Source organism: Acanthaster planci, linkage group LG13, assembly GCF_054643075.1.
Source record: "Acanthaster planci isolate LZ-2023a linkage group LG13, COTS_SCS, whole genome shotgun sequence".
Classification (NCBI taxonomy): Eukaryota; Metazoa; Echinodermata; class Asteroidea; order Valvatida; family Acanthasteridae; genus Acanthaster; species Acanthaster planci.
Window position 1 is genome coordinate 10337943 of NC_141789.1, and position 22315 is coordinate 10360257.

Genomic DNA, 22315 nt, shown 5'->3' on the forward strand with positions numbered 1-22315 from the left:
CACGAGGTTGCCGTCGCGGAAAATATCTGCAGTCGGGAAACGCCCAAGGGTTGCTGCCGAGGGACGAGCAGTAACCAGATCTCATCCTCAACAGCAGTCCCAACCCTTCCAAGTTTCCAAAGTGTCATCAAAACAGCAGGTCAGCAAACTCGTTGGTGAGAGATGCCTGGTAAATTGTTGGATCAACAGTGTCAGGGCACGAGTGTTGTGGGATACTGGGGCCCAGGTATCTATACTCCCCACCGAATGGAAAGAATATCACCTCCCCAGTGTTCGCACAAGACCCCTGAGTGAACTACCAGGAACTGAAGACCTCGACTTGACTGCGGCGAATGGGACCAAGATACCATTTGAGGGTTGGATTGAGATTGCCTTCCAACTGATGTCTGGACCCAGTACAGCCATTAAAGTCCCGGTTTTGGTGACCTCTGGAACCACGGGGGTCCCCATCATTGGCTATAATGTCATCAAAGAGATTGTCCAGAATGACTCGGAGGGAGTCTCACCCATCAACATTGTCCGAATGGCGTTCCCATCAATGAGAAGACATGAGGTTGAAGTCCTCGCTCACCTGATACGAGATGACCATGCAGAACAACAGGCAGATGTCAGGGTGGGCAGACAGAACATAACTCTCCCCAGTAGGTGCTATACCTACGTCACAGGCAGAGTACGATCAACCAAACCCATGGGGGAAACCACAGTCCTCTTTGAACCCGCAGAAATTGACCAGTGGCCACCAGAGCTGGAAACTCCACCAGTGGTACTCCAGATAGCAGGAGCGACAACAAAAGTCAGGCTTTTGGTGCTCAACACTGCCACGTATGATGTCACGCTTAGAGGCCGTACCCTGCTGGGCACACTGAAGCCAGTAGACGATGTTCAGTCAGTCCCATTGGAGCCCACACATGAGAAGCAGGCAGAGAACATATGCTCCATCCATAATCATGCAGCCACCACTGCATGGATCCCCCCTGTTGACCTCAGCCACTTGACGGAGGAACAGCGTCATATGGCAACAGAACTGCTGAGGAAGGAAGCTGGTGCCTTTGCCAAAGATGACAATGACCTAGGGTGCATACCAGACCTTCAGATGCACATCAGACTGAAAGACAGCCAGCCGGTGCAGAAGACGTACATGTCTGTCCCTCCACCTCTTTATCGAGAGGTCAAGTCCTATCTTCAGGATTTGATACGACGTGGTTGGATCAGCAAGTCAGAGTCGCCTTATAGTTCACCAGTAGTCTGCGTCCGGAAAAAGGACGGGTCACTTCGTCTCTGCATAGACTATCGTGAGCTAAACGGCAAGACGATCACCGACAGACAACCCATCCCGAGGATCCAGGATGTTCTGGACAGTCTTGGGGGAAATGCCTGGTTCTCCACCCTGGACCAGGGCAAGGCCTACCACCAAGGGTTCGTCGCTGAAGAGAGTCGTCCGGCAACTGCATTTATAACACCTTGGGGGCTGTACGAGTGGATACGCATCCCTTTCGGCTTGACCAATGCCCCAGCCGTCTTTCAGAGAGCGATGGAGACTTGTCTTGATGGTCTGGTGGGAGAAATTGCGGTTGTCTACCTAGACGACATCTTGGTCTATAGCGACACGTTCAGTGCCCATCTTGAACGTCTGCGTCAGGTGCTGCAGCGTCTGCGGGAACGGGGTGTGAAGCTAAAACCAGCCAAATGCAGCCTTTTTCAGAAGGAAGTTCGATATCTGGGAAGGATCGTCTCAGAGGAGGGCCACAAGATGGACCCCGCCGACATTGCAGCCATCGAGTCACTAAGACAAAAGAGTCCCAGTACGGCGGGAGGACTGAGACAGCTTCTGGGATTGCTCGGGTACTATCGGCAGTACATACAGAACTTCTCGAGCAAAGCGAAACCCCTCTATGAACTGCTCAAGAGCCCCAGTGATGAAAGGGAAGCCAAGCAGAATAGTAATCAGTGGAGGGGCACAAACAAAACGACTGCCAAAAGGGGTGCTGGCCAGCCCTCATCACGACAGCCGATCACATGGGAACGTAAGCACCAGAATATCCTTGAGGACCTACTGAGCTGCCTCACATGCCCTCCAGTAATGGGATTTCCTGACCACGAGAAAGCGTTCATACTGCACACTGATGCTTCTCAAGATGGTCTTGGGGCAGTGTTGTACCAGGAACAAAATGGAAAGAAGCGAGTCATTGGCTACGGGTCGCGGACACTAAATGCAGCTGAAAAGAACTACCACCTTCATTCTGGCAAGCTGGAGTTCCTGGCCCTAAAATGGGCTGTGACACAAAAGTTCCGGGACTACCTATACTATGCTCCACACTTCACGGTATACACTGACAATAACCCCCTGACATATGTCCTCTCAACGGCCAAGCTCAATGCAACAGGACACAGGTGGGTGGCTGAACTTGCCGATTTTCGGTTCACAATCAAATACCGCCCAGGGAGGAACAATGCCGACGCAGACACTCTGTCCCGACAACCACTGGATATTGATGAGTTCATGGCCAAGTGCACTGAAGAGACAAGCACAGATCAGATAAAAGCAGTAGTTGAGGCCGTCAGTGCTTCCAGAGCTGGTTGTTGCCCGTGGATCTCCGCCATCACCACGATGACGTCGAGCCCAGATGAAAAGGTGACAGTCACCCAGGGTATAAGCAGGGAGGACCTGAAGCAAGCGCAATGTGAAGACCGCTGTCTGGGGCGTGTTATGGAGTATGTTAAAGGGAAGCGTCGCCCAAGCCGACAGATTGCAGCACAAGAACCAGCTGACGTACAAGCATACCTCAGAGAGTGGTCCAAACTACAGGTGGACGGTGGTGTTCTCCTTCGAAAGTGTGGCAGGAGGTCTCAGCTGGTTCTCCCCCAGAAACTACGGTCAGTGGTATACAGAGAGTTACATGAGGAGATGGGACATCTTGGTGCTGAGCGAGTTGTCAACCTGGCCCGAGATAGGTTTTACTGGCCGGGGATGCAAAGAGACATCGAGCACTACATCCAGAATGTTTGCCGGTGTCTTCAACAGAGGAAACCAAACCAACCAACCAGAGCACCCCTGAAGAGCATTGTCACCACAGCCCCATTTGAGTTAGTCTCTGTGGACTTCATCCATCTTGAAAGGAGCGTCGGTGGTTACGAGTACATTCTGGTCATTGTTGACCATTTCACTCGCTTCGCTCAAGCCTACCCAACAACAAACAAATCTGGCCGGACCGCTGCAGATAAGATATTCAATGATTTCATCTTGAGGTTTGGTTTCCCCCACAAACTACATCATGACCAGGGGCGAGAGTTTGAAAACAACCTGTTCCGGAGGCTGCAAACCTTGTCTGGAATCTCTCCATCACGGACCACACCCTATCACCCAATGGGGAATGGTCAGGTGGAGAGGTTTAACCGGACACTGCTGGGGATGTTGCGCACTCTTCCGGAAGATGAGAAGTCGCGCTGGAAAGATGCTGTCAACAAAGTTGTCCACGCCTACAACTGTACACGCTCCGAGGCCACCGGATTCTCACCGTTCTTCTTGCTGTATGGTCGCAATCCCCGTCTCCCCATAGATCTGGCTTTCGGCCTGTCTAATGATGACTTCGGAACTAAGGACCACCAAGAGTACAGCAGAGTCTGGCAGAAACAAATGGCAAATGCTTATGAGAGGGCACGACAAAATGCAGTTAAGTCGGCCGCCAGAGGGAAACAGCAGTTTGACAAGAGGGTTCACAGCACGGTCCTGCAGAGTGGTGACAGGGTGCTAGTTCGGAACCTGAGTGAAACCGGTGGCCCGGGGAAACTGCGAGCTCACTGGGAGAAGGAAATCTACGTCGTTGTTGAGCGGAAGGCAGTAGACTCTCCTGTATATGAGGTCCGACCAGAAAGCGGGAGGGGCCGTCACCGGACCTTGCACCGAAATTTGCTCCTACCCTGCACCGATCTTCCAGGCGAGTACCAAAACACAGCCAAGTCACGTTGCCGACAGCAGACTGGTACCGGGGGGCGAGCCAGGCAAGCTTGTCAAGGAAAAGATGTATCAGGCAACTCGGACTCTGATAGCTCTGAAGATGAACTTTTGGTCTGCACACCACCCGAAGTTGCCCCAACACTGAATGTAGAGGCCCCGACCTTCATTCCAGGGAGCAACCTGCAGCCGCAGAACAACAAAAATGGTGGCGACCAGTTCAATCTAGCTGCAGATGTCAACGATGAAGCCATCCATCCGGAATCAACCTGCACACCGAAGCTCCTGACACAAGCTGATCCAGTCAGTCAACCAGCTGCTACCCCAGTCCCAGGGGCCGACTCGGAACCTGCCATCGCCCTAGAACATGCAGCTGATCCACCTTCTCCTGCCACCCCAGAGCCGCAGACTGATCCAGGTCCTGATGTCCATTCAGACTTGGGGATGCATTTATGCCCGTCCCCCACCCGGGACCCAGTGATGGATGCACCCCCTCCTGCTGTTCAACACCAAACAACGTGTCAAGCTCCAACCCCTTCCTCTGAGCCAGATGATGCTGCAGCGGACACCAAAACTGACCAGCCGGCAGATGTTCCGGAGCAGCCTGCTGGACCATATGGAGACTACACAACAGAGCCTGAACCCCAGGTTAATCCAGATTCTAGACCAGCAAGGGACAGGAGGCCACCTCAGCGTCTGACCTATGAGCAGTTGGGTCAACCCCAGCAGCAGCCAGAAAGAATCAGCGAAGTCAGAGCCCATGACCCCCGCCAAGGCCTTCAACTTCCAGTTTGGCCCATGTGCATGACCCCACCAGCTGTGACTCCAATGATGTGGCCCCAATACCCCATGCCATGGCCACCACATGTGACACCATGGAATCCACAGCAGATGCCGGTGTATCCATGGCAACAGCTGCCACCCACTCAGCAGTCCTGACGATACAACCAGGATGGACACTTGTCAACAAACTGTAGTTGATTTTCAGGACATGTAGACTAGTGACTGCCCATGATACGCGTATTGGTTTTTTTGGTGACGAAGAAATGTTGAGGACAACATTTATTTTTCCAGGGGAGAGTGTAGCCCCCTGCATTGACATTTGCACTGACCAGTACAGTTGATAGTGGTTTTATGCACCCCCCTATTTTTTTGAACACTGTTTACCAGTCTAGTGCTATTTAGTACACAGCAGCAGCGGTTCCAACCAGTTACATAACACTTCCTGTAGGGCACTGCTGCCATGTGTGGGTGCCTTTGTTCTCTTGAGTCATTCTGACTCCATGCTTCAGAGCAGTAACATTGACTCCACACCATAGCTTACAGTGTCCGTCTGATTTCCTCTTGTTTTACAGGTATGTTATGATCATTAATATTTTTATGAATGATGGGAATAAGGAACCTCTAAAATTTGTATTATGCACTGAAGATACTGTACCCGCATTGAAGGATTTAGCATTAGTTTTTATGCTTATTTTGATAACTTTGGGCACTTTGTTTCTAACAAAGCAAACAGGCAGAACATGCCGGAGGACAAAGGGGAATTCGGTCCTCTTGACCCAAAGTGTTTAAATACATGTGGATATGTTGCTTTGCCAAGATTGAGCCAGATTTTGGTTTGTAGGGGCTGAACTTCATTTGTTCCCCTGGCTTTTCCTGTGTTTTTCCTTGCTACTAGTATTCTTCTTTGCCCCTAGCCCTTGAAGTATTTCTTAAGTATTTCTTAAGTATTCCTTGCGTAGACTTGACTTATGATGCTGTACTGATTCTGAATGCTCATGATTTACAGCTACCGTTGAGTAATGATTCTAGGAATGATTTATATCATTTGTAATACTTGAGAAGCACACAGCCTTGATTTGGAGTTGTTTTGCAGTGTTAATAGCTCTGAAGAAACCATTGTTTAGACATCGCCTCGACCATGTGTGTGTGCGCAAGGCCTGGTCAAAATTACCCATGCCTTGATGAGAACCAATATTCTAGTGATGTTGAACATGTAGTGACCAGGCTGGTCTGGTGGTCTAGCACGAATTTAATAGCAGAGTTATTTATAGTGCTCAGTACTTTCATTTCTCTATTATTGATATTAACTTCATGTATTCAGTATTGTGTAGAATGCAGCTGAGTGATATACATTTATTTCTATTAAGACTGTGAAGGATCAGTCCGATTTTACTTCAGTTTTGTGTCTATGTAAAATTCACTAGCATGTGGACCAGAGCACTTTTTAGCAATAGTTAAGACCACCTATCTCAGCAGGTGGCATTTCTTTGTTCTAGAGCCCTGTAGGCAGGCATGGCCTGCATTGGCATGCGGTGTGATGAGAGCATGGGCAAAATCACTCATGCATGATTAACTGTTTACTGGTTGACTCATCGCTGGACTAGACCCTGTGTTGACTTAGGCCACAGAATCGATACTTGATTATAGTGACTATTTACATGTACTGTACATGCATTGTGGCCCAAGGAGTTGGTATTTTTATCGATACTGGGATCGAATTTAGGATTTAGGGTCTTTTATTATTGTTTCACCATTGCTGTTACTGTGTGAACTTCCAGCATTTTTGCGAATAATTCCTTAGACAATGATGGTTATTTTTCATTGCAGTGTTAGTTCTAATTACTTTCCTTGAGAAATGAGATACCCTTCTAGATTAATGGTTAATTTCTTTAGATTATTTTGTAACTATGTTTTGTATTTGTGTAATCATTCTGACTCCATGCTTCAGAGCAGTAACATTGACTCCACACCATAGCTTACAGTGTCCGTCTGATTTCCTCTTGTTTTACAGTGCTCTGGAGTCTTCTTTTTTTAATGTGCACTTCGTGGTAACCAATACCAGGTTACCGTGGGGTTGCAACACTTTTATTATGGAAATGAAGAAAAACTAAGGATTGAGGCATAAAAAAGAATTCTTGTTAAAGGAGAATCTTGTATTTAAAGTTCTGTTATTAACGAGGTTGGACTGTCATGACTGAACGGGTATAAAAACTTGTCATGCACCCACTAAGCCTACTTGAAAGTTAAAAACATTACTTCTGTCTTTACTGGATAATGAAGAAAATTTCAAAGAATTCAAGTTGCAGAGATACATATGCTTAGATACCGGTTCACATATTTATTCAAGTGGAATGCGAAGAAGGTTTGATGTCACGAGGCATTTTTGCCAAAAAAGTTAAACAAAATCCCCACGTCCAATTTTGTGATTTGAGCTGTATGCTAATGTTGTTGATGACGTCACAGCGTGCTGGCCTAGCGGACCATTCACAAAATAGCACCAGCATGCCGAGTCGGCCATGTGCTGTGCCGGGGACTGTTTCCGGGGAGGTGTAATTTGCATTACACTGTTTCCATGTGGTCACTGCCACCGAACGTTCCGCCGCCCACAAAACAGTTGCCGGCGTACGTGCACTGATTTGACACAGCATGCTTTGAATGGACTGCTAGGCCGGCATGTCATGACATCGTTAATGGACATTAGCATGCAGGTAAACTTGCAAAACGAAAAATGATGACTTCCAGCTCGACGACAAGTGTTTCCGATTCGAAGGGGAAAAATGTTTCCTTTCTTCCATACGCTCATTTTTATTTGTAAGTTTTAAGTGGCTATCGTGCTACTTTTTTTGGCAAATACGTTGAGTTTTAGGTAAATTTTACCTTCATGTCTTGAGAAGAAACCCGCATCCCGTAACTTTTTGCCACCTGAAGCGTAACATGTGAGTAACGAAAACTTCGATCAAAATTTCTCAATGATGAAGGAATGGCGGGAACTTGGCACGTTTGTGTCATGCGACGATCACGTGACGGTGCATGCAGGCTTGCAATATGATCCCAACTTGGGCGAATGTTGGAAGTTGCACGAACATTTTTGTTTACAACATAATGATTTTGTGAGTAACCAAAATATTCTTTGATGAGGATTGATAGGGATTTCTTCAGAAATGTTTGGGATCTCAGACACAAGTTAGTAGGAGATATTTTTTGGGGGGTACTCAGAGTTGATATTTTAGGATTTCGAAATGATTTGCAACAGCTTTTTGTTTGTTTTTAACAGCAAAAAATGATTTTAGCTATGTAACAACTGGAGGAATGAAATGTAACATTGTTATATCAAATTATGATGGCACCTGTATTCTAAATTAAATGAATTTCATTTGGATATTTATCCGATATCATAATTTACCTTTCTGTTGATAGGTTACATGTTAGTTAGAAAATAAACACTTTATTTGTTTTACCAGTGGTATGAAAAGTCATATGAAACAGGTCATCAAAAATGTCACACTAAATACCGAAAAAACAGGGAGAAATGATGAGGTTTTTCCCTTGCAATTATTGTGTAAATTAACTTTTTTTAATGTAAATGAATTTAATATAATTTACACATATGAAAATTAAACGGGAAAGTGAAATACACATGTAGGTCTTGTTTTAAATGGTTACGATAATTATGATGTCCCTGAAATACACATTAAAATAAAAACCCATGTATGTATAAAACTACTAAAGTCCACTGGCACAAGAAGACGTATTCAAACCCTAGGGAGAAATTTCTGAAAAAGGAAAAGAAAAAAAAGCCACAAGGAAAACAAAAGCTGTTCTTGCTGCTAGCCGAAACAGCTAATTATTGCATACGATTTTTTCCATGGTTTCCAAATTTATGTTACATTGTTTTCTAATTTGTGTTACTGAAACACTGATGTAAATAGACAGGCACATGAAATAACCCATCCAGTATATGATGTACATTTACCTACTGGTAGTTACCATCCACAGTGGAATTCCGCATTTGGGGGGGATCTAGTTTCAAGTCACTAAGTCTGTTTAAAAACATTGTTTCAGGTAAATGTACAGACCGTACATCTTCTACTGTTCACACGGTTCAGGCACTTGTATGCTGTTGGCAGTCACGTCAAAACGACAAGGCCAGTGTACAAGAGTTTATCCCATTGTGATAATACATTAACAGTACAGGAAAAAACCAATTCACACAAAAGCCCCATGGCATTGTATTTGCCTGTACTGTCTTTGCACAAGGTGAGGGGCACTATCAGATGGCTATTCTGTTAAATTGTGGGCCTTTGACTGATGCGCTGTGTCTTGCTGGCTCCTTCCAAAACAATTGCTCATTATGACTGGGTGCCTACATGTACACCCACAGGACATGAGTCACTGGCGACAGCGGAGACATCACTGCTAAGTGTGACAGCAAACATTGACTCACAGCGGAACTGAGGGTAAACACATACAAGATGGTGACTATAAACTTTTGTGTACATTTTACCAGCAATTCTGAAATTGTAAACTGCGTCAAATTGTATTTAACAGTTTAAATTAAAAAATGCCACACTTTTGTATCCTTGGGAATAACTGTTTTGTGTGTGTGTTGAAAGATGCATCTGCTTCAGCAAGATACATGTATGGCTCCCCATTCTGCTTAAATTACATACATGTACACCTCAAGGACCCATCTTATATAAAAGCAAAGCTAATCTTTTTTTATCTCCAGAAGATTCACCCAAATAGGGCCGATATTCATTTCAAAGATTGAGCTCACAACTGCGTGTTTGTTACACACATACTTTCCAGTCACTGAAGGTTGTCACTGTCCAATACAGGCATTTCACAATAGTACGCCTCCAAGAGTTTGCAACGTGTTGACCAATCACAGGGTGCAAAATCTGCCAACGCAATGAAGTTTGGAAAGGGTTAGCAGATTTCACGCCTTGTGATTGGTTAACATGTTGCAAACTCTTGGAGGTGCACTATTGTGAATTGCCCATGTTGCGTTTCTTTTAAGTTGACTAAAAGAGGCTGGAATGCAAATGGGACTTGGGTAGTGTTTACATGTAAGTGAACACAAAATCACTCATAAACTAGAATCAGAGGGAGGAATGGGGGGGGGGTTGCTTTGTGGGACCAGACCTTACAAAATGGAATCTTACTCTATGCACAATGATTTTTGTTGATCATCTCAAGCAACAGGCTAATTTCAACTGAACAAAGTCAGTTTATCAATATCAAATTGAAATGGAGTTCATTTACATAAGGATTAAGTTCATTTTCATGATTCTGTCGCTACCGTTACATAACATGTATGGACACGTACATATACGTGTGTACATCAGATTTGGGTAGTAGCATACCAATCCCTTTTCTGAATGCTGGTTTTGTGCTGCCTTATAGGATGATAACAATTTGTCTTGATCTGACACGTCAGAGAATTGCACTCCACAAGGAGCATTCACTGGACTTTCTACAGGGAAACTTCCCTTCAGAAAATTATTGAAAAACATCGCCAGTTTCTGATTCCTCACTGTCGCAGCGGAACGACACATACATGTAATTTGAGTCCTATAAACAAATCTTCTGAACCATTTATCTGTCCGTGTCGACATCAAGGTGTCTCAACATGAAATTGCAGTATACCGGCACATGGGTTACGTTGTAGATGGGTGTGGCCATATTCCTTATTTGCATACAGTGTATAGCCTTACAAACACAAAAGATGTACCCTGGTTATCCATTTCATAAACACGAATTTAGATCTTCATTACCAAAGACCCTTAAAGATGCCCACTGCAAAAATGCCTTCTTTCCATCTCCATTCAACTTGGTCATCTCAATTAGCAACCATACTTCCCTTGGTGCTACGGGTATGGTTTTAAGTTGGAAAATACAGTACACTCACAGTTAAGTGTGGATAATTTGTGATTTTTTAATTCACTCGACCCTTCATGCCTCTTTAATTTGTAAATTATGGATCCGCGATTTCTCACATGTTATTCTTAACAGAGTCTACCACGGGTGTGGTGATACATGTACATGTCTTTCTTGTCCCTAATCGCTCCCACTTTCGAATTTAATTTCTTCCTGACATACTGTGCATGTACATGGATGCATTCATTGTGTCCTGCCTTGCTAACATTCTAGTGGCATTTGTACACATTCCATGACACCGTCTCACATCAGTGCATCTGTGTCACATTAATGTTACCCCCAGTTGGCAGACCTTTAAAATGCTGTTTTGAGAAATGACGGGAAGCGTGGCTATATGCTGTCGCAGACAGGCATCCGATGGTGAAGGGGGAAGTCTTGGTCTGGTTGGGCCGTCTGCATCCCCTGCATACTGACAGGTTTTTTCTTCCCGACGCTTGGCTGCCTCCCCAGATTAAAACTCCTGTGCTGCTGATTGAAATGTACTCGTATGCATTACAGCTGACTGGTCACGGTACAGCACAGGCAAAACAGTTCAAAGAAACCTTGTATTGTCACTGTATACTGGTATATGTATGTACTTGTATGCATTTCGCCTTGAGTGCAGCTGTGTCTTATTGAACTTTTTAAGGTCATCAGGATATTTATATACAAAACTGTAAGTCTTGTTTTTCTCTTCATTCTCCTTTGAAAGTCTAGGGCAGGTCTTTGTTATTTTTTGTGGCGTAATGAGGCTTGGTTTTGTTACAAAGGTGTCGATCAGTTCATCTTTTTTTGGTTTTGGATGACTTTAGGCTGGCTCACACTAGTATACCTGTATGTCCTTACATGTACATGTAGTTCCAGTGAATGTGAAGCAAGAAAACATTTGGAGCCAAATTTGCTGGAGTTGAAATTTGTTCTGTGTCTTGCAAATTGCAGCATGAATATGAGATGCGAGGTCACAATTTTGTGTTTGTGTTCACTCTCATGCCAAGTACAACCAGCCCTAGCTGATCATGTTGTCTCCATTTTGGATGCAAACAATCAGGCTTCGGGTACATGTACTGTATATGTATATGCATGCAAGCGAGTTGGACCATAGAGCAAGGAAGCTGGCCACCACAATATAGAGAATTTAGCCAGAATGGATGATGCACTTGTGGCCCTTATGAGTTCTTTTTCACTGGGTAAAATTGTACTGTACTTGGTACCAGTACGTGTACATGCTCAAACATGTTCCTCAAACTACTGTTCAGTAACACCCCATCACAATAGACCGAATTCGTGGGGGACCCAATTTCAGTCAGCTTTCCCACGCAGTGTATTTATTTGAAAACATTAAATTTTAAAGAACCAGATTCTATTCTGCGATTTCATTCTGACCTCCCCAATCACCTGGTACTATCCCATTAACCCTAACCCCCAAGGCCTTTTTACTAGGAACCATCCTATATCCTCCAAAATGAATCCGATTTTCAACATGAAAAATTACATTCAGCCTCATAAACACTCTGAAATCCTTCAAAATTTCTTTAAAATGTTATTTGGAGGTGTGGCTACTGCCTCAATCTGTCAAAATCCTCCTGCAACTCCTGTCATTTTGTTGAAGCAGTGTGAATGGCATTCTTGAGCTGTGCAGTTGATTCCAAAAGAAATATCGGGCTGAATTCGTGCGTGAATGAGTAAGAACCACCCAAGGTCTAACCCACGACCTTCGTGCACGGCATCCTTTGCAATCAGCCATGCCCTTTTGCCATTCAGCATCAATCCTCCAAAACAGCCCACAGGATTTTGGAGGATTGAGGAGGGTTAGGGTTAAATTAAGAGTTTCAAATGAATACAATATGTTCAAGAATACATTTACGATTGACATTTGGTACCTTGCGAGTACGGTTGATGAAAAAAATGAAATGGTTGTTCCGTTGAGTTTGAGAATCATGGGAAAGACCTGTCAGGATTTTATTTTTAAGAGGCTGATGGCGTACCGATATAAACTAGGGACTTTAATAGAGCAACATGTGCTGAGGTTGTCAATCCGCAAACTATTGAACATGTAACGTGTAAGAATAAGATTGAAATCTTGTCAATTCCGAATTTGTGCCAAGTTCCAGCACTTGGTAAGATATTGACTCAAATAGGTGCACATACATTGTACATGTGCTGTTTGATACTCATACCTACAGATAGTGTATGCTTGTTTGTACTTTGCTCAGTGGAAGATGCTGGTTATGCCGATGAGTTACGTTCAAATAAGATGCCAAGTTAGGGAAATACAGAGTTAGTGAGTCTGGGTAAAGAGGTTCAGAAATGCTGCGCTTGCTGCTTGCTGATGAGTGGTTTTCAGACGATGAATCGGTGAGATGCTGAGTTTGTATTAAACAGGTGGACTCAGTCTAATTCTGATTGCTGAGTCGACTGGAGATGAAGTTCACATGTTTTGAGGGGATTTTTACATTTACCTTATATTTGTACTCTTTTATAAAAAGTTATTCTTAATTCTGTAACATTAGCCGTATTTAATAATTGCTTTAAATGTCTACTTTTTTGTTACCTGTCATAACTGCTCTCATACAGTATCTGTAGAGTATATATCACAATTTACAGACTTATCCAGGATGGCTTTGCACGTTGTGGATCAAAAACTTGGCTTGTCATTTTATACCCCTCTTCCATGTCTTCCTTGTTTGTGCATGTTCATCGAGAGGAGACAGAATTGGAAATTGTTCAAAGCTGGATTAATTTTGCTATTTATAGCTACATGTAAGAAGCAGTCTCACTCATCAGGGGTGCTGTGCCTGGGAGTATTGGACCATTTGTGGAAAGGGTGCTTTGAAGTAAACAATAGAAAAACTAACATGTTGAGCCAATGGATGATGCCTTTTGGACTCCTTCAAACACTACCTTATCAGATGACTCCTTCTGTAGCCTGGCTACTTGGCATCAGCTGGGAAATATACAGCAAATAGTGTATATGTGCCATTAGTTAACTGTTTAAAGCAGAATCCCCCCACTCTGTCAAAATGGGAGAAGCTCCAAATCTGACAACTTCAAAAACATCTCCCCTTTCAGTTGTTTTCAACAAGTTGGAGCGGAAGTCCTATTCAGTGCCGTGTATTGCATGCATTAAGAAAATCCAGGAAACTCCAATCCCAGGGAGCAAATCCAATTAGGAAACCTCACTTCGAGCAGTTAACCACAACCTCATTCGCCCTCAATATAGGCACATCAAATGTGGCCATAAGTTGAACAAGGAAAATGTGGTGCGGTTATTTGCATCCGTTTGACTTCCTTGGAATGTACGGTCCCTTTATTTTTGTCAAGAAACAGTTTGAATTGACCCAGCCTTGGCCCTAATTAGTTGTCTAACTTTAGTCACTCTTCAAGTTCAGATACCGTACGCCATTCCAAAGTAAGACTCGGTTTTCATGAGTGTTGGCAGTGTGCCCTAAACTGCAAGTGGTATGAAACATCCATGTGTATGGCAAATTCTGTGCTTGCTCGGAACTTTCTAGGCGATGGTGGCAAATAACAATTTACTTTGACTGAATCTGTTTTACAGACATGTACAATGTACATGTTCATGGATATAAAGTGAAAATGTACCAGTAAATTCTACATATGTACTGGTACATCATGTACTTCCGGTATACATATACATGTACATGTTATATTATTTCAAGTTGTAGCAAGAGAAAGCTAGTGGTTTCCAACTCCCCATACATGCCATAGCCACATACATGTACGTGTGCGCGTATCCATAACTTTTGGATACATATACATGTATATGTATGTGCAGGGAGTGGTAGCATACATGTACCTTAACTCATGTGTGGTATTTCTCGCTGATTCTTCATTGCACTCTGTGTCTCATGAATCATTTCAGCACGTCTCCTTCCCTCAAATTTTCCAAGTTCTTGGTCATTTTGTCAACTATATATACAGGTAAATGTAGCCTTTAGATATGTGGATTAGCTAATGTACAATGTACACATGCACCTAGACACAAAACACACCTGACAATGTGCAAAATCTGATACATGTATGTACCTGTATGTTGCACATGTACATAATGTAGTTATTATGAGGCAGCGTTTTGTGCTTGGTACATGCACACCCACTACATACATGTACACATTTATACTGTACATCATATACCGCATACCGGTATGTACAGGTGCTTGAAGTGCAACATGTACTGGTAAAGACAGGAGTTAGCTGTCCAAACTGTCTACACATCCCATCCAGCTGCTGTCTTTTCACGAATGACAGCACTACATTGTACTGGTACATGTACAATGTAGTTCACAGCTTAACTTGTCAATATTTGTCCAGGCCAACAGCCCATTTACATGCAGGCTGCTCAGTACACGCTTGGAATTTGGAGCCCTATAGTCGGTTACCAGGGAGTCAGCATTCCATCAGACAATACACAGTTTCTCATTTTATTCCACACTTGCTTAAATTGTAGTGAAACAGGAAATAGTAAAATTAAGAAAGAACACTTGACCTTTTCAGAGAAAGAGCAAGAAAAAGAAAGTTAATGACTTTAAAGAATTTGCAACCTAGCTATACCAAGGGCAGATCGTTAGAAAGGAAATGTTTTTGTGACCAACGTAATCAACCAACACAGTCCTAGCAGGCTCTGACAGTTACATGTAATTGGAAGATTCAGCACTTTAATTTGCTGTAAAGCCGGATTGCACTTGTACATGTACGTGTTTATAGTCAACCTTAAGCAGCCTTGAAAGAAAACAAGCAATCATGTCTTCTCAGTTCAGCTACAGGTATCGTTAATGGGTATGATCTCACGCAATACTTCAATACTTTATAAAGATTTTTAAAGAAATGTGTAAAGGGGTCACACGTAACTCAATCAAAATAAAAACTGCTACATTAATGTACACAAAATGCCAATATTTACATAGTATCCATATACACGTACTTGTAAACTGTACAGTTTTGCCTTATTCTACAAAATCTGTTCTCTCCTCCAGAAGTTAAATGTACTGTGTTCCTTTAATTCATGTACGTCACTTCAAATGCAACAGCATCTGGTATGATTACTGAGAAAGGTTAACATAAAGTACATGATAACTTGGTAGGATTATAAATTAAAGTCAGTAAATCACAGTTCTCTATATATACATGCACACATTACAATGCACAATAAACATGCTTGATATCATTTACATGTTGGCACATACACGTACATGTACATGTATACATGTATACATGTACACGTATGTCATACCAGTACATGTACTGGCATTATAAACATGATACAAGTGAACTCAGTGTGCACAGTCAATTTTGGTGACACTTACATGTAAATGCCAGGCTTTGCTTGCAAGAAATTTATGAGGGAAGAAATACCAGTACACCTGGCTCATTAGCAGCCACAAGAAAAAAATGTTTGGAATTCTCAGAGGTCTTTTGCAATAGATGTCCAAGCCAAAATAAATAAACCAGAGTGCTAAAAAAAATTGTCCTTTGCAGATGGAGGAGCTCAAGTCCAAGGACCGTATCATATGGGAGCTGGAGAAGGAGCTGGGCCACAAGACTGGCTACTCTCAGCGGCTACAGTTGGAGAAGGAGTCCCTGAGCACCCAGTTGAACCTGAGCAAGATGGCTGAGTCGTGGGACCAGCGCTCCTCCTCCTCGTTGTCGGCCGCCCAGGAGTCCCCGCCCTCTGGCCTGGGGAGTCACTCAGGCATGATGGTGAGTAACGTATCAATTGATTCTTGGGCTCGTGAGGGAGAGTAGTCTGCTTTTGACTACAGGAGGGTTCTGTGGAAAAAAAGTGGAAATTTTTTCATTGTGTGACTGGCTTCATTATTATTCACAATTCACAGATGAGATGTTTGTTGAATGAAAGTGGAAATAAAGGTTGTGGTTATTTCCTTTCCTGTAATTTTTTTTATGAACGAGATTACCGATAAGAATGAATAAGACTGGTAGCAGAATGACAAATTTCCACTATTGCTTGGAGCCACTAGGTCATTTTCTGCCCAGAGACAATTTCCACAGAAAACTTTTTCCCAAGACGGAAAGTCCAGTGTGGACAACGCGACGCTGTAAAAGCATGGGAAAGTGGCTATTTCTTAAGCCGTGTTCTCACTAGACTTTTTCCCAGCGGGTTTTACCAAGCTGACTGTCAAATAAAAAATGATCAAATGTGACCACTGTCTGCACTTGGGCTTCCGACACAGGAAAATGTTACCAAGACTGCAGGAAAACTATCCGAGCTGGCAATGCAATGACTTATGAGGGCGCTCTGTGTGAAAAATCTGTATTTATTTTCATCCTAACACACAACGTTACCATCCTTTTTATCATCTGGAAATGGTGCACTCTTAACACCGAATAATCTTCCAACAGTGTCACTAACAATTCGTGACGTGATTGCGACCAAAAGAGGGAAAATTTACATGTAATATTCACCACATACCATACCACGACAAAACATGCAATGGCGCATGCATACCAGTTTCCCTGTACGCAGCATGTCGTTGTGCTCCGGCCAGATGAACGCTCTACCAGTCACTTTCCCGTGCTTTTATTGACTTTCGCTGTCCGCACTGGACTTTCCGTCCTGAGAAAAGTGTCCGGGTCGTTTTTCCTGGGCAGAAGTTGGCTGGTAAATGTAACCGACAGGAACACTTCCTGGGACTTAAAATAGGTAAAACCATCATCTCGGTAGGTTTGACAAAAAAAGTCCAGTGCGAACACAGCTTATGGCTAAAAAAGTCACTGAAGGAACTATACAAGTGTAACCCCTTAAATTGCGTGAACCTACACAGTTGTACAACGATCTATTAACATAGAGCTGTTTAAAAATTATTTAGGACACTCCCTTTTTCTCATTGTGTATTGTGTTTACTTGTTTGTTTTTCAAATGAAATTTACATGTAATAGGCACAAAACGGAGTATTTTGTGTATGTACCTTACCAGTAGGTGAATAGGCACAGCAGTGTATTTTCTTTTTTTTTAAAAAGATGTACATGAGAAATTCAGAGAGAAAGACCACACTGCTGTCTGACATGATACCTGTTGGGTTTCTTGATACAGGAAAGTTCTAGAAAAATATTAAGGGAGGGTTGTAAACAAATTGGCTTTATGTATGGAATCATACCTTTATAAATGGTTTTGATGAATTCAGTGTGCAGTTGAATTTGTAGATTCCTTGTGGTTCAGTTTCAGTTTGACATGGAAATGTCGACTGCCACACAACTTCTGATTGGTGCATTCGACGATTTATGCACAACTTGCATAGTTGGAGACATTGTTCATGCTTCTTGTAACAAAATGATATAGCAGTATGAAAGAGCTAAAACTGTGAAATACATGTAGCTTTGACTGGAAATATTTGAGAATGCATTTTCTTCTCACATGTACGATACACGTAAGTTCATTGTTCACTTATACATCCTACCCATCAGCTCATGCAAGTGATGTCATGTTACCCCAGGGCAGCCCCCAGTGCCAGAGCCACTTTCAGGGCCATGGGATGGTTGCCCTGGGGAAACCCCAGGGATTACATGATGGATAATCTAACCACAGAGATAAAGACACTTTAGACTTGGCCAGGGTGGATGCCACTTCATATGTAGAGGGGAAACCCCAGGGATTACATGATGGATAATCTAACAACAGAGGTATCAATGTGACGAACACTTTGGACTGGTTAGGATGGATGGGACTACCATAATTATGTAGAGAGGAATCTGCAGGGATAACCTGATGAATAATCTAACCACAGAGATAAAGACACTTAAGACTTGGCCAGGGTGGATGCCACTTCCTATGTTGAGGGAAAACCCCAGGGATTACACGATGGATAATCTAACCACAGTGGTACCAATATGATCAAACACTTTAGACTTGCCCAGGGTGGATGTGACAACCTTACATGTATGTACATGCAAGCAACTACATGTACAGTCTGTGTGTATTTGACAAGTTTGTGGTAGAACCATTTGAAATCTCTTTTAAGAGTGATTGGCCCGGGATTCTGGAAGGAAGTGGTGTAGTCAAGGTTTTAGACAGTAAAACAGTACACTGACTGGTTCTTTTCTGAATCCTGCACACGTTTGGAAGGAATTTCAACCTTCAAATCACATATTCATTTGAAAAGCATACAGAAAGGTTGCACACATTGCACATGTAGACTTACATGTAAGTGTACAGTTCTTCCAGTGCATACATGTACATGTACAATTATGTGCTCGCTTTTGCCCTACATGTATGTACACTGTAACTTTACTCAGGTTAGTTCGTGCACAGTACCAGCACTCATGGTACATGTATGTGTTTGCTGTTTCCCTAACTTTACTCAGGGTGGAAACGATGAGGAAGACAAGAAGTTGCACAGAAAAATTGTCGACCTGAACGCAGCCCTTAGGAAACTGGAGGACAGGAACAAACAACTCGTTGAGGACAAGGCAGACCTGGTAATCCCCCGATATTCTCTCATCACCTCGCTATGTACTGGGGAAGCTCCTTAATTGGGTGTTGGTATATTTATGGACCACCTGATGAGAACGTCCAGTCAGAAATTTGCGAAGTTACAAATTGTGCTGTAAAAACGTGGATTCCACTGAAGTTTGACTCGCTTCAGTCTCTTCTTGAATAATTTTGTGTTAAATTTTTTATCAGAATTGGACTTTTTCAGATGATCATTGGAGAAAACTATGTTGCTTTGTACAATGATTGACCACAAAAAGGACAATGATTTTAACCCACAAATGCATTTCATTTAAAAAATAATTACGTTATTTATGAAATTGTGTTGATGCATATGCATAATAAGTGTGTGTCAAAGCCAACTAAGGCAGCCTCCTACCTGGACATTGTACAGTGAACTGGTACATGACTTTTTATTTTAAAAGCATGTACATACCTATATGTATACTCTGTGAAAATGACTCTAAGTCGCCAGAGGCACTTTGGAGTAAAAAGTCCTTTAGAATAATTTTGCACATTGTAAATCAATAGGAACCCACAGCATTTTTCGCCATGGAGTATCAATTTTCATCACGATGCCAAACTGAGTGATACATCAAAACAAAAAAACTCAATTTGCTCTTTCGAATACAAATTACAACTCAGATCAGAAAGTGGCTCTGGCGACTTAAGACTCATTTTCACAGAGTGAGTCACATATGAGCAATGTGCACTGGATTAATTTCATCTGAGTTTAGCTTTGAGTGAAGGAGTTTAGCTCTGGCAGATAGAGTTTTTTTATGTGCATGTGTACATGGCATACATGTACACATGTATCAATATTTATAGATTGAGCAGGTTTCACAGTTTGGCATACGATCCCATCTTGACAAGCACTGACTTAGAATGAACTTACATGTACATGTAACTGAAACATACCGGTGCATGTATGTATTTTTGTTGTGTCCACACACACATTAAGGCAACCTTTTTCCTTGGAAACGTAATTCTGCAGAAGAATCAGTGATACATGTATCCGGATGGCCACCAACTGGTATCCAGTCGAAGCCTACCTGGGTAACTAATATGAACTACTTGTTCCTACATATACCATAGGAAAGGAAAATTCGAACTTCTACCGAGGCAAGAAACACCACGCCACTCATCGAAAAGAACAAACGTTTGGTACGGAAGATAAAAGACCTTGAAGGATCTAAGAAGAAGGTAGACGAGCGGAACAAGGCACTGACAGAAGAAAATCAGAAGCTGGTGAGGGATGGAGAGTCAACATAGCAATTATTACGAAATTTTATTACTAAATGGTCAGGAGCTTTAGCAGTGACAGTTAGGTCTGTGTACGTTTCCTTTATTAATTTTTCAATTTGAAAACGAAAATCAAAACACAACAAACAGTGGTTTTTCCATTTCTTGGACCCAGTTACCCTACATGTTATAAAATGCCTTGGTTTGAATTTTAAAAATACTGTGGAGTGACTCACCGTGCAATACATGTAGTACATACAGCTCATGTATATGGACTTTTCAACCCCTGAAACCACTTGGATCCCAGCGATTTGAGAAAGATATTGTTTTACATTTGTAATTTTCTTATTTTGGAATCCTGCATGTTGAGACGAATAATCTGCTTATACTTACCTGTAAATTTTTGCCTCTTGGCCTGAAATGCATTTACAAGTCTGTAAACTTTGTTAGTGTGGTGCTGCAGATGAAAAAGAAAAAGATGTGGAGTTGTAGTTGGGCTTTAATACATGTAGGTCATGTCTCACGAGTTAATTTGCTATCATGTCAGATTTTGAAGAGAAATGAATGCATCAATTCCTCTAGGGCGCCATGTACCGGTACATATTATATTGGAAGCTCCTTTTAAAATTCAATGGCAGTACAGTAGTGGTTGTGTCTATGTCATGCATCAACTTGCAAACCACATCCCCTCATTCTGCACGTTTTAGCGTTCACTGAAAGAGAACATGCGCTGCCGTCTCGAGCGGGAGAACCAGAGCCTGCGCAAGGTGCTGAGTAAGGAACGGATGCATGCCCAGCGGGGGACCAATGCCAGGCTGGGCAGCGAGGCAGAAGCGGCAGCTGACAGGGAGGAAGAGCTGCGGAAGCTGAGGGTGGAGGTCCAGGAGCAGTTCCTAGAGATCGTGGAACTCAAGCAAGCTGCCTTGGTGAGTTGGCCGGTTCAGGGGGAATGGGATGCCATTAGGAATTTACCCCTTTGTAAGGAAAGCAAGATTTGGTATTCCGACAGTGCACGCACAAAATGAAGCAGTGCTGGAGGTCATTTGGAAAAGTAAGTGTAATATAGTTAGTTTATTACAGCAAGACTGTACATCAGGTTATACTGATCATCATCGGGCTGATGTGTTATCAGGTGATAACCTGATAACACCTTGTCTCATTAACATACTGAACTGGCAATGTAGATTTGAGGGTGCTGTTTAGAAAGCCAACACTTACAGAGGACTTCATTCTCCCTCATGGAGCATTAGAGGCTGAAATTGAAAAGGACCAAGTTTATGACTGAACACTTTCTCTGTGTTTGGAAATAGACTGTAAAGATATGTCCAGTCATAGCTCTTCACTCATAGTCCAAGTTCAGTATTTGCATCTTCTCTTAACCACTTTATGCCGGGGCATATTTCAATGTTGATGATGCTGGGCCAGCATGACTGTCATTTTGTCTGTTTTCAAAATCCTTCAAAAAGTCATCATTTCATTTAACGGTCGTTTATAGCCGCACCAAATAATCTTTAGGCACTACTCTAAGTTGATAGGTGACCTTCATTGGCGTCCGAGTATTTCAGCCAGGCCAGCAGCCTGGTAAACAGAGCCCAGATTGTGCGGTGTTGTATAACTGTCTTTTGTTCACGAACCTGGCTCAGTGCACTGCTGACCTCTTTTCAATAGGGGCCAGATTAGCATGCAGCGGTGCGCTGTGTGGCTCATCGCTGCGGTCGTGGAGTACTTTTGTCCCCAGTGGTAATCCGCTCGCTCTCAATGCCCCAAACCCTGGTGTACGTTTTCAAAATAAGGCTGGATTATCACCACTTTTGAGAGTGAAAAATGTTGGTAATGCCTAACAGCCTGGTCTTTTGTTTGGAGTACGGTCTTTTGTTACAGGGCCCTGTTTCCTTTGTCTGAGTTCGGAGACCCCGGCCACCCATATAAACCATACGTCTCTGATCCCGGAGTCC

At 42.9% G+C, this 22315-nt stretch overlaps 1 protein-coding gene across 10 annotated transcripts in view; it reads left to right on the forward strand.

The window, feature by feature from the left end:
- Positions 1-22315, forward strand: part of LOC110990487 (uncharacterized) — a 71065-nt gene that overhangs the window by 7523 nt on the left and 41227 nt on the right. For 7 of the 10 annotated variants that reach the window (XM_087144733.1, XM_087144735.1, XM_087144734.1 and 4 more), the window contains exons 3-6: positions 16151-16372; positions 18992-19105; positions 20214-20366; positions 21068-21286. In XM_087144733.1, coding sequence (XP_087000859.1) covers positions 16151-16372; positions 18992-19105; positions 20214-20366; positions 21068-21286 — 708 coding nt within the window. Of the gene's footprint in view, positions 1-9116; positions 9211-11220; positions 11331-16150; positions 16373-18991; positions 19106-20213; positions 20367-21067; positions 21287-22315 lie in introns of those variants that run through there. The other 3 variants (XM_087144739.1, XM_087144741.1, XM_087144740.1) reach the window with 3 other exon arrangements.